At 47.9% G+C, this 12931-nt stretch overlaps 1 protein-coding gene across 6 annotated transcripts in view; it reads left to right on the forward strand.

The window, feature by feature from the left end:
• TRRAP (transformation/transcription domain associated protein) overlaps positions 1–12931 on the forward strand; it is a 110993-nt gene that overhangs the window by 52197 nt on the left and 45865 nt on the right. For all 6 annotated transcript variants that reach the window (XM_082857877.1, XM_082857878.1, XM_082857875.1 and 3 more), the window contains 15 exons: positions 561–680; positions 920–1039; positions 1425–1589; positions 1686–1867; positions 2095–2293; positions 2721–2849; positions 4612–4878; positions 6275–6481; positions 7523–7681; positions 7777–7911; positions 8279–8389; positions 9272–9418; positions 10846–11059; positions 11831–11956; positions 12391–12537. In XM_082857877.1, coding sequence (XP_082714003.1) covers positions 561–680; positions 920–1039; positions 1425–1589; positions 1686–1867; positions 2095–2293; positions 2721–2849; positions 4612–4878; positions 6275–6481; positions 7523–7681; positions 7777–7911; positions 8279–8389; positions 9272–9418; positions 10846–11059; positions 11831–11956; positions 12391–12537 — 2428 coding nt within the window. The remainder of the gene's footprint in view (positions 1–560; positions 681–919; positions 1040–1424; positions 1590–1685; positions 1868–2094; positions 2294–2720; positions 2850–4611; positions 4879–6274; positions 6482–7522; positions 7682–7776; positions 7912–8278; positions 8390–9271; positions 9419–10845; positions 11060–11830; positions 11957–12390; positions 12538–12931) is intronic.

The following is a 12931-nucleotide window of genomic DNA, read 5'->3' on the forward strand; positions in this document are numbered from 1 at the left end:
TCAGGCCCGGTTGATAAATTTTTAGAACCACAGTCAGTCATTTATTTACGCTGATAATTAATTTCCAGGGTAAATACTTCAAGTATTTTTTTTGAGGACTTTGTGCTAAGTTTTGAGGGTAAAAGAAGTCTGTGCCCTCAGAACTTAGTGCATTGGGAAGACCCCGTGATGTCATGGCAACGTGAGGGAATCCTAATGCTCATGGCCACGGGCATGACCCCCCGCCCCTGCTGGGCTCACCTCGGCAGCCCGAAGGGTCACTTCAACACTTGTCAGTGTGCGTGAAAGCAAAGACAGCACCATCACCGAGGTGCACAGTCAGCTACCTCTCCCCTCTACTGACAGATGAAATCTGAAGGCCAAGGGCAGGTAGTTTCCTTAGGCCACAGCTGTAATCTGAGATTGGTGAGTTGTGGCTTTCTATTGATACATGTTAACTCTGCTTCTGTTGGCTAACCTTGCAAATGTAGCTAGAGCCTAGCAGGGTCTGTAGTGATGTTGGTATCTCTCGCTGGCAAAATTAATTGGCCTATTTTATAATTTCTGGTCTTCTTCATTAGGAAATGAAAATTTGTTCGGCAATCATAAACCTTTTTCATCTGATCCCAGCTGCACCTCAAACTCTGGTCAAGCCTTTGTTAGAGGTCGTAATGAAAACAGAACGTGCTATGTTGATCGAGGTAATGGTCAAACACGGGCTAATTCTAATTCTTCCTCCATCTGTTGCTTGTAATGTTTTCACTGTCATATTTTAGATGGGTTAATCTAACAGTATAAAGATACTGGGTGTTAATATTTGCTTACGGTGGGTGCACTCCAGTTACAAGGGGGAGAAATGCACATTGGAACCGTGTGAGGTTGCTAGAACAGAAAAGCCTCAAACCCCCAGAAGGTCCAGTTTTCACCACATGTTTTCTAGGCCGGCAGTCCGTTCAGAGAGCCTCTGATCAAGTTCCTGACCCGCCATCCCTCGCAGACGGTGGAGCTGTTCATGATGGAAGCCACGCTGAACGACCCCCAGTGGAGCAGGATGTTCATGGTGGGAGCCCGGGGCTGGGGTCGGGGTCCCTGCCACCATGCTCGACAGTCTGGAATTTATATATCGCTGTTCAGTGTCCTGGCTTTATTTTTCTCTAATGTATTTGAGTATTAGAAACATTGTTGTGTATGTGAAAAGCTCAAGTCCAGGAATCCCTCTCTGTAGGATTTTGGTGGTGGTAATGAACGAATGAGCTGCTAGGATTATGAAACTCAGGGTGTGATTATTGTCTAAAAAGCACTTTTTAAAGAGGGTGCTTACAGTGATTTTATTTTTTTTTTGCCTGCCTTGAGAGATTTAGGAAGAACCTTAGAGTTTATATCATTTCAACATTTTGTGGGTTTTGATTAACTTAAAACAGCTGTTCATTTTGCTTTGTTTTCAGAGTTTTTTAAAGCACAAAGATGCCAGACCTCTTCGAGACGTGCTGGCGGCTAACCCCAACCGGTTCATCACGCTGCTGCTGCCCGGCGGCACCCAGACTGCCGTGCGCCCTGGCTCACCCAGTACCAGCACCCTGCGCCTGGACCTGCAGTTCCAGGCCATCAAGGTAGCACGGCTCTCTCTCAGGCACCCGACATCTTAGACGTTTAGTCAAGACTCAGGGAGAACCCTGTCAGCAACCTCATTGTCTCTTCTTTGACAGATCATTAGTATTATAGTTAAAAACGATGACTCCTGGCTGGCCAATCAGCACTCTCTGGTGAGCCAGCTGAGACGTGTGTGGGTCAGCGAAACCTTCCAAGAAAGACACCGGAAGGAGAACATGGCTGCCACCAACTGGAAGGAGCCCAAGCTGCTGGCCTACTGTCTGCTGAATTACTGCAAGTGGGTGCACCTGGGCGCTCTGCACCAAGTGGCCTGCTCTCCCCGATAAGCCTCCTCCCTGAGCTGCTCCTCCCTGAGCTCTGCATAGCTGGCTCACTGCATGTGTGTCATCGCATTTGTTGTAGAGGACGGGCTGTAACTTTGAGCTGCTCAAAAGCAAGTCGGACATCAAACATAGTTATGAAATTTGCCATAATTTAACCTGCCTTCTTATTTTGACCCTTCAGAAGGAATTACGGAGACATAGAATTGCTGTTCCAGCTGCTCCGGGCCTTCACTGGTCGTTTCCTCTGCAACATGACGTTCTTAAAAGAGTATACGGAGGAGGAGATTCCCAAAAATTACAGCATTGCTCAAAAACGTGCCCTGTTTTTTCGCTTTGTGGACTTCAACGACCCCAACTTCGGAGATGAACTGAAAGCCAAGGTGGGTCCCACTGTTACTGCGGGAGAAGCCACGGCGTTTGGGCTCGTTTTCTAGGGAGCCAAGGGCACTACTTCTGCTGTGCCTTTCCTCGTCTGGGCCGTTTATGAGGAAAATTTCATTGTTGGGAAACATAAGGCAGGTCCACCCGTGAACCAGTGTTGACGAGTAGTTTGTTAGTTCCCTTGTTTTTATAAAACAACTTGTTTGAGGTGAGAAGAGTGAACCAGGCCAATGTCTCTTTCCCTCAAGTTTTTAACCTACCTTTACAGTTGCCATTGTAATAAAAGACAAGATTATTAGCTGCACCCTTGATTGAAGTCTAACTTGATGGTGCAGCGTAACCAAGCTGGTGGTCCTGCCACCTAGTGAAAGAGATAGAGAGCATGGCTTTGTTTTCCTTCTCCTTCACTGTAAAATTTTTTTGTAGGTTCTGCAGCATATCTTGAATCCTGCTTTCTTATACAGCTTTGAGAAGGGGGAAGGAGAGCAGCTCTTAGGACCTCCCAATCCAGAAGGCGATAACCCGGAGAGCATCACCAGTGTGTTTATAACCAAGGTGACATCACTAACCATGCATTGGCCTGAAAAGTAACTTGGGAGATGTGACAGGTTCAAGGAAATAAGCTTATTTCCCTAAGGCTTTTATTTTTCATGATTGTGTTAATTTATAGCAGAACATTATAATTCTTACTAGTGAATTTATTAAGGCAGCCTCCATTTGGAATGAATTATCTTTTCCACATTAATAGATTCCAGTGAGAAACACTATATCTCAGTGAAAAATTCAGATGTCACTTTTGTTTTGTAGAAACCTCTATTGCTGGTCAGTAGAGTTTTCAAGATCTGTTTACATCTTTAGCTTTGCAAAAGAATCCCCTAGAAGCCAGTGAGAATATTAGACTGGATCCAGTTGCCGCTGTACCCCTTTGCTGCCAAGTTCATGAACGTCGTTGTGGCACTAGGGTGTCTGAAGTTAGCTTGGGTCTCAGCACTTTTACAGTAGTGTTTCCAGTTTGCACTAGTGAGGCTTTTGGAATCAAGTGTCTGCTTGAGGAATGCCTGTGCTGTGTTTCCCATGGTGCCTCGGCTGTCCTCTGCCATTAGGCTGTTGAACTTCACCGGCAGATGCCGAGTGTGCCTTGAGGTTGTTGCACTGAGTGTTTGTGCACGGTTGGTGGTGGAGCGCTGTGAGCCGTGGGCATTCCCGCCTGTAGCGTGCCACCGGTGAGTCACTGCCCTCGGAGAGGACACAGTGGTTTCCTCACTGCTCCGTCCTGGGGTCCAGGCAGAGGGAGTGCTGTTCACATGGACCGGTCGCTGGGCCTCCTGTAGTCTTTGTCCCTTAGGACGGCCCTCCTTCCTGCAGTTTTGACCCCACGCCCACCCTCCTGTGGAAGTGAGAGCTGAGCCCAAGGAATTAATTTGGTCCACATACTGATATTTCCCTTGTTCTGGGCAGCTGTGGGGAGATGGTGACCCGGACTCGGCCCCTCCTGTTTACTGCCTTCTCTAGGCTGTGTCCTTGGGGCCAGACGCTGCCGACTTGGCACAAGTGAGGAGCTGGGATCTCAAGCGTCGATGGGGATAAATGTCGACCTGCTGGTGTCGACCTGCTGGTCTCCCAGGGCAGGCTGGCGCCCTGGGAGGGGCCGCCGTGAGGCAGCACATCCAGGGGAGAGGGCGCCCTGGTGAAAACACAGTTATTGTGGAAGACTTTATTCTGGCAGGTCCTCTGAGAGGCGGAAGGTGGTTGGGGTACTTACTGGATGGTGCAGTCAGTGTGCTTGACTCACTAGGGACGTGTAACCTGTTCCTCAGAGTGCGCATATTCTTCTTATATTCGTGAAACACATGTAAAAATCTGTCACATACTTGATTGCATAGGAAAGCATAACAATTTTTTAAAAAACAGATTTTTTGGTAGGTAACATTTTCTGATAATACTAAAAAATAAGGACAAGGTAATTAATGGTTGACTCGAAAAAGATTCTCAATTACTTGGAAATTAAGAAACTCAGTCCTGAATCACCTTACATTGAAGAGCTAGTATTCCTTTTCTACCTCAAACCCCTTTGCCCACTGCATTCTGACTTCTAAGCCTGCCCCTTTTTTCAGCATTAAAATAAATGTATCGAGTTTGTCATCTGTATGTAATAAAGGAAAATTGGTGTGACGTCATTGAGTCCATCACGGTAGAGCTTAATATTTTGTGTGGGGGGAGAGAGAGAGAGAGTTTGTGTGTTTCAAGGCTTAGACTTGTCGAGTGACCTTTCAGAGGTAGCAGACCAGAAGTGCATCCTGTGCTCGTGCTCTCGCAGGTCCTGGACCCGGAGAAGCAGGCGGACATGCTGGACTCGCTGCGCATCTACCTGCTGCAGTTTGCCACGCTGCTCGTGGAGCACGCACCCCACCACGTCCACGACAACAACAAGAACCGCAACAGCAAGCTGCGCCGCCTCATGACCTTCGCGTGGCCCTGCCTGCTCTCCAAGGCCTGCGTGGACCCCGCCTGCAAGTACAGCGGCCACTTGCTGCTGGCCCACATTATCGCCAAGTTTGCGATACACAAGAAGATAGTCCTGCAGGTACTCAGCGGGCTCCCTGCCGTCCACCCGACACCACGCGCACATGCTGCTTCCGTGGACGAGCGCAAGCGCAGCCTGCTTCCCTATTTATTGTCCTTCCCAGTACATTTAAAAATGCTCCTCTCTGGGCTTCCCTGGTGGCGCAGTGGTTGGGAGTCCGCCTGCCGATGCAGGGGACGCGGGTTCTGTGCCCCGGTCCGGGAGGATCCCACATGCCGCGGAGCGGCTGGGCCCGTGAGCCATGGCCGCTGGGCCTGCGCGTCCGGAGCCTGTGCTCCGCAGCGGGAGAGGCCACGACAGTGAGAGGCCCGCGCACCGCAAAAAAAAAAAAAAAAAAAAAAGCTCCTCTCTGCCGTCTTTTTGTGACTGTGAAACGTCCACGACGATTCATTCTCACCCTTCCTCCCTGTTCTTGCTCTGCCCGCTCCTTCCTCTGCAGCCTTGCTTTTGAAATAAGACAGTGCCTGCCTTGTCCGCCTCATGCTTCTCTACCTGTTGCGTGAAAATGTGCCCGTCAAGGCCCGGCCCGCGCCTTAGCTAAGGACAGACAGCAGACACTCTTGAGCCCTTGTCCCCGAACCCCTCTTTGGGTCGGCGACCTGAAGCTCTTGCCCCTTGCATTGCTCAGCGGGTTAGGCTTTGATGTCAGGCAGGCTGAGTTTGAGTTTTGTTTCTTCCACTCCTGAGTTCCGTGACTCTGACTGAGTTCGTCACTGTCCCTGTGTAAGAGTTAAATGTAATCATGCACTTGAGCACTCAGCCTGTGTGTCCCATTAAGCACCTGGTAAGTGCTGGCTCTCGTCCTGTCCTGTGAGTCACTCTTGATTGTTTCCTCTGACCACTCCCTCTTGGGAACTTCTCTGGACCAGAGACCCCAGGGGCATCTGTGACACCCTGTCATTCTCCCAGGCATGCAGGCTCAGCAAGTTCTGTTGTTTCCAGCCCCCGTCCTGTCCCCTCCACCCACAGTGCCAGTCGGCTGGTCTGTGTTCCCATGACCTCACTTCCATCAGACCTTCACTTGAACTAATTCAGCACTGTCTCTGAGAGTGGCCCCTTTCACTCCATTTTCTACCCTGGGGCTGGAGTAAAATGATCTGTATCCCTCAACCGACTTCCTACTGGTTACGCCAGAGGAGCTGGGTCCTGCTCGTCTTTGTATGCTCCACCCTAGTTCAGCACGGGCACATAGTAGGTGCTCAGAAAATGTTAGCGCAAGCATATTCTTCAAAACCGAATGAAAAGAGAACGTAACTACTGCGGTCTTTCCTAATAAGAGAGGCCTAAGGAATTTCTTTAAATTGTTTTGCAGAAATATCATGCCTTAGTTCTAAGTGATTGTTTTTATCTTGTTTTTTAAAACCTTCATTCTATCAGTATTTCTGTCCTGTCTTAGGTTTTTCACAGTCTTCTCAAGGCCCATGCAATGGAAGCCCGAGCAATTGTCAGGCAGGCGATGGCTATTTTGACTCCAGCGGTGCCTGCCCGAATGGAGGACGGGCACCAGATGCTGACCCACTGGACGAGGAAGATCATCGTGGAGGAGGGGCACACTGTCCCCCAGCTGGTTCATATTTTGCATTTGATAGTGCAGCACTTCAAGGTGTGTAGGAAATACTGTAGATTGATGTCGATTGCTTCAGAGCAAATACCCTGTCAGACATTTGCTTTGAAGTTTCACCTGTCTTCGTTTTCTGCAATAATAAGGTGGTCATACATCTTTCAGTAAAGGTAATTCTGATCCATTGGTTAGTATGGGTATGTGTATGGCCTTATCAACATGGAAATTGCTGTAGTTTAGAGAATGTGTCCCTGGTACAAGCTTTTTGCTAAGATGGCATTTTTCTTGTAAGTACAGTTGACCTTTGAACAACAAGGGTTTGAACTGTGTGGGTCTACTTACATGCAGATATTTTTCAATAAACGTACTACGGTATTACGTGCTCTGTGCTTGGTTGAATCTGTAGATGTGGGACTACGGATGGAGAGGGCCGACTGTAAAGTTTATGCTTGCGTTTGTGACTCCGTCAGGGGTGGGCACCACTGACCCCTGTGTTGTTCAAGGGTCAGCTGTACTCAGTTGTCCACGAATACAGATGAGTTGTTACTCTAAGGTGGGAGGTAGCTGTCATTAACTCTAGATTTTGGTAACTTGGCTTGAAGGTGTCGCTGGCACCTCCTTCTCTGTAACCAGATCACCCCCTTTGTTGGATTTATTTATATGTAGATATTCCTTGTAGATGTTTGGGTAAAGGAGAAAGGATGAAGTTAAAAGCTAATTCTTTTACAGCCAGCTCTTTTAGAGTTGGGAATTTGCCTCTTGGCATGGCTAATTTGTATGACATCAAGTCTGAAGTTTAACACACGTGACTAGACTTGCCTACCTAAAGATAATTCGGTGTTCAGCATTTTTTAAAGATGGTCCTAAAAGGCTGAAACACGCTCTTATGTTGGGACTCAGTAGGGGGGAGGGGGAGTGGTAAACACACATACAAAAGGTGATGAGAATTTCTTTGCTAAAGTTACGGTTCAGAATTCTTGGGCAGGAGGTTGGGCTGTGTGTGTTGGGGCCGAGGTGGGTTACGTGGGCGTGTGTGCGTGGCGGCACGCAGTGTCCCTGGCGTGACCTGGCCCGCGCCCACAGGTGTACTACCCGGTGCGGCACCACCTGGTGCAGCACATGGTCAGCGCCATGCAGAGGCTGGGCTTCACGCCCAGCGTCACCATCGAGCAGAGGCGGCTGGCCGTGGACCTGTCCGAAGTCGTCATCAAGTGGGAGCTGCAGAGGATCAAGGACCAGCAGGTAGGGCGTCAGCCCCTCGAGTCTTCCCTGACTGTTCTTTATGCCTCTCCCTGGAGAACAGTCAGGAAGGTCAAGTGTGTGTGTGTTTCTTTAAGCCGGATGCAGACATGGACCCAAATACAAGTGGAGAAGGAGTCAACTCTGTCTCATCTTCCATTAAAAGAGGCCTGTCGGTGGACTCTGCACAGGAAGTGAAACGCTTCAGGACGGCGACGGGAGCCATCAGCGCAGTAAGAGCACATGCACAGGCTGCGAGTGCCGCCTTTTATGGGTTCATTTATCCAACAAACATTGAATGTGGGCCGAGTGCCCGGTGCCATGCCAGCAGGACAGCTGGGAAAGGCTGCGCCCACAGCTAGAAACCCCACGATGTCCCACATTGCTGGCTTCCTGGACCTTGGTCACCATACTTTCTCCCCATACTTTCTCCACGGCTACCCCATACTTTCTCCACGGCTACTTTGCTTGTCCTTCTTCTGCGGAGACCATGCCCGCCAGTGGTGTCCCTGACGTCCAGGATGGGGTCTGCCCCGGGGAGGAGGGCCGCGTATAGTTAGTGGGCTGCGCTGTTGAGAACTCTCTTCCCTCTGTCTCCAGGTGTTTGGGCGGAGCCAGTCTCTGCCGGGTGCGGACTCCCTCCTTGCCAAGCCCATTGACAAGCAGCACACGGACACAGTGGTGAACTTCCTCATCCGCGTGGCCTGTCAGGTGTGGTATCTGTGTGTCTCAGGTTAGGGATCCTTCTGAACAAAGGCTGCTTGATAGGCTCCAGTGAGTTTGATTGTCTGTGATGGTTTGGTCAAAAAAGAAATAGACAAACCAGGGTCTGAGAGCTAGTTTTGTCCCTTTCATACCAAATTCCGTTTATTTTGTGACTTGCTAATATCTGAAATCTGCCTGTGTTTTATAATACGATTTAAAAAAACATTTTTTTTTTCAGTGGTGATGAAGTAATGGTATAGCTTATAATAGCATCTTGGTGTTGGGGAAACATGGCAGTTCAGTGATCTTGGGCAGATCACTTGACTTTCGAGTTATCTGTGTCATAAAGGTGTTGGGATGACCCAACCTACATAAGTTATGGACAACATTAGTAGTTCAGCTGCTTTATAACTTGCATTTATCATTCAAATCAGTAATATATTTTCATGGAGTTGTTGGGAATCAATTCCTGAAACTTCATTTTTATATTTCAAAAAAGCTTGTAACTGAAATTTCCCTTACAAAGTAGTTTTTATAATTATTAAAAAATAGTATATCTTGCAACACTATTGAGGATCTCCAAGTACTGAAAACAGTCTTCTAAACTCTTCAACCGATCCTTTCCTGTGTGCTGCAGCGTGCTGGGCACGGCCTGGGAGGCCCAGCTGATGGATTAATCACACAAATGAGTGCAGATCACCACTGACCCACTGTGAGGGAGGAGGGAGTGTCCCCAGGGGGAGCAGAGACAGCTGGGTTGAGGCAAGGTTGAGTCAGACAGGAGAGGAGGTGGAGCGCTGGGGTGGGAGGGCGCGGGGCAGCAGCTGGCGAGAGGCCTGTGAACACGTGTGCTGGGAAACTTGGGCTTGAACGTGAGTGAACTTCCAGGTTAACGACAACACCAGCACTGCGGGGTCTCCTGGGGAGGTGCTGTCCCGCCGGTGTGTCACTCTCCTGAAGACAGCCTTGCGACCAGACATGTGGTCCAAGTCGGAGCTCAAACTCCAGTGGTTCGACAAGCTGCTAATGAGCGTGGTAGGTGCGAGGGCCCAGGCACGGGCGGGCCACCAACCCCAATCTCCTTGCCCGCGGCTGGTCATGGCCCCTTTCGCCTCTTCCTGTGGCCACTGGCTAATGAGGAGGGAGTGTCATTCGCTGAAAATGGCTCTAAATCTTCAGCTCTCACCTCCACCCCAGGAAGAGTTGGGAGTTTTGAAAACAGAATAGTTCTCTTGCCTTTCACAGATTAATTTCTTAAACCCACCTACCCGCTGGCATGGAATAAACATTTTTAGTTGACTTATGCAACCACCTTTAAAGTAAAGTTGAATTTTTAAAATAGATTGAATGATGGACATAGCACTGTATAGTCAGGTAACTAGAGATAGCCCCAGATGGCTGATTATTTGTTGGATTTTTTGGTTGTTTTTGTTTCTGTAAAAACCACGATTCTGTAATTTTCTGGAGGTTGCAGAAGCTGTTCTCTTGCCTTATCCATTTCATTACCAGGATACAGTTCAGTGTATCTAGTTCTGTGGTGAAATTTGAAAGCTTTTGGTCTCAGGATGATCATACCTACTGTAAGCATTTTTTATTTTGTGCTGCAAAGATTAGCATCATTGCTCAAGTTTTTTGAAAGGTTACACAGGTTAACCTGTGTTATGGAAACAGTAATAGGCCCCCTGAGTCTGCGGCACATGCTTGCTGCTTAACTTATTTGCAGATTTCTTTCCTCTTTTTCTCTTTGAAAGGTCAAATTATTTTCCTATCAAATGTAGTCACCATTGAATCAAGTTCAGCCCCTTCACAGGCTGACGTTTTCTGAGGGCGATGGGTCTGTTCACACTGACTTCCTGCCTTTCCCCATGATCTGCCTCCCAGCAGTGCACACACACGGTGCACCTGCAGGGCATGTGTGTGCGTCAGCCACAGACACGTGTTGTGAGGCCAAACTTAAGTCCTTACTGTAAAACTTGTACTCTATTTTCTATTTTATTCTCTTGGGTTTTTTTTCTTTCTTTCTTTTTTAATGCTGACAATCTCTTCGATTGATTTCATGATACACAGTTTCAAAGATACTTCCTTTTGGAAGGATATGTGTATTTTAACTAAAAAAACATGAGAAAAAAGCAAAATTCATTGCAATAGTTACCTTTTTAAACCAGATTTTAGTGATTTTCAAAATTTTAGTACTAAATATTGAATATCAATATCTTTCATGAGCTTAAGGGAAGTTTGACTAAATATTTAAAGCAAATTTATTAAAAGGAAGATTACGAAATCCTACTGTGTTAATAAAATATGGTGGTCGTTTATATATCTAATGTGTTTATTCTTCAGTGGTTGTTTATTTTATTTCCAAGTACTTATTGACACGTGTAGTTTTAATTTCGCTTGGTTTCTGTTTGTAACTCGCTGTACTGTTTATCTCATCTGTGTGTGGCCTGTGTTCTCCGTTCCAGGAGCAGCCCAATCAAGTGAACTATGGAAACATATGCACAGGATTGGAAGTGCTGAGCTTCTTGCTGACAGTGCTGCAGTCCCCAGCCATCCTGAGCAGCTTCAAACCCCTGCAGCGTGGAATCGCAGCCTGTATGACGTGCGGAAACACCAAAGTGTTACGAGCCGTCCACAGCCTTCTTTCACGCCTCATGAGTATTTTCCCAACGGAGCCAAGTATGTGACCTTTGCCGTTGGCGCCTTTCTTTCTTTCCGAGTGGATGGGTGGGCACAGAGCTTGTTAGCTGAGAATGCTCATCCTCCTGTTACTAGTGAGCATTTTATTATTCTGCTTTTCTTTGTACCTTTAAACTTTCTTTAAAAGAAGTTGAGGGCTTCCCTGATGGCGCAGTGGTTGGGAGTCCGCCTGCTGATGCAGGGGACGTGGGTTCGTGCCCCGGTCCGGGAGGATCCCACATGCCGCGGAGCGGATGGGCCCGTGAGCCATGGCCGCTGAGCCTGCATGTCCGGAGCCTGTGCTCCGCGGTGGGAGAGGCCGCAACAGTGAGAGGCCCACACACCACAAAAAAAAAAAAAAAAAAAAAAAAGTTGACATAAAAACTTCATGGTAACAGTCTGCATTAGCAGTTTTGTGTCTGCTTTGGAAATACAGTTTTCTCCGTCAGCTGAACATACCATTTCCATATGGTATTTAAAGGAAGCTAGGTTAAAATGTGTTGTCAGTTGCTGAACAGCTTACAAGATAGAATTTTGGCATCTCATATGTAAGTGTATTTAGGGTATTCAGGCGAGGCTTGGTGGCATGAAAGGTGGTTACTGAGCTAGGTAAACTGGGAACCACGCGTCCTGCGGTGAGAGGTGCCTGTGTCAGTCACTGCAGGTCCCAGACAACCAAGCTCAATGCTAGCCTGAGGAGAGTTAGCGTCCCAGAGCCTGGCCGGGCCCGCGAGCCGGACCCCAGAGCCCAGGTTCTCACTACTGTTTCAGGCACTTCGAGCGTGGCCTCCAAGTACGAGGAGCTGGAGTGCCTCTACGCGGCGGTGGGCAAAGTCATCTATGAGGGACTCACCAACTACGAGAAGGCCACCAGCGCCAACCCCTCCCAGCTCTTTGGTGAGCGTGTGTCCATCGTGGTTTTCCCAGCGTGGTCCAGCTGTGCACTGGATAAGCTTTTCCTTCTGGGGCCGAGGGGCGCTGGCCCCTTGCAGGCGAAAATCTTCTTAGGAGTTACAGTCGGCTCTCTGAATATTTTACATGGTTCCTTCGTGTCCGCAGCCCCTTGTACACAGATTCAGCTGACCCCGATCGTGTAGCACTGTAGTATTTACTAGTGAAAAAAAGCTATGTGTAAGTGGACTCATGCAGTTCAAACCTGTGTTGTTTAAGGGTCACCTGTAATGTTGACATTTGGGATTAACCTGTACTTTTGTCAGAAATGGCACATTTTTGTCTAGCACATTTTTAATGTTTTAAGTAGTACGTTTTTGTGAATTACTCAATTTTTTAAGACCTTTCTCAAAAAACACCTGTCACTCTCTACCTTTCAGGGACCCTGATGATCCTCAAGTCTGCCTGCAGCAACAACCCAAGCTACATCGACAGGCTGATCTCGGTCTTCATGCGCTCCCTGCAGAAGATGGTCCGAGAGCACCTGAGCCCGCAGGCCACCTCGGGCAGCACGGAAGCAACCTCAGGTGACAGGCTCGGCCCCGTGTTCTTCCCTGAGGTTTCAACACCTAAACGTGCCGGCTATGATTAGATTCTAAAGCCAACACGAATGTCTGTTGTTTTTATGCAGTTCAGTATCATTTGCTTTTCACAAAGAGGTTCTGAGCATTTCATTTACAACCATAAAAAGACTCACTTTTAAAATGAACTGATTTAAAGACTGTGAATGTAAGAATGAAGAAATTTGAGCAACATTCATCACTAGATGAGAGTTATCTAACAATTTTGCTATAAAACAGAGGTTGCTATTATCAGAACTATTATTTCTGAAGAAGAATTAAGTCACTGGTTCCAGACCTGAGCTGTGAGCTTCAGGAATCGGCGATATGTTGGTGTGTGGCAGGGAGCTGCGCTTGTCAC

Source organism: Leucopleurus acutus, assembly GCF_964270905.1.
Source record: "Leucopleurus acutus genome assembly, chromosome: 16".
Lineage (NCBI taxonomy): Eukaryota > Metazoa > Chordata > Mammalia > Artiodactyla > Delphinidae > Leucopleurus > Leucopleurus acutus.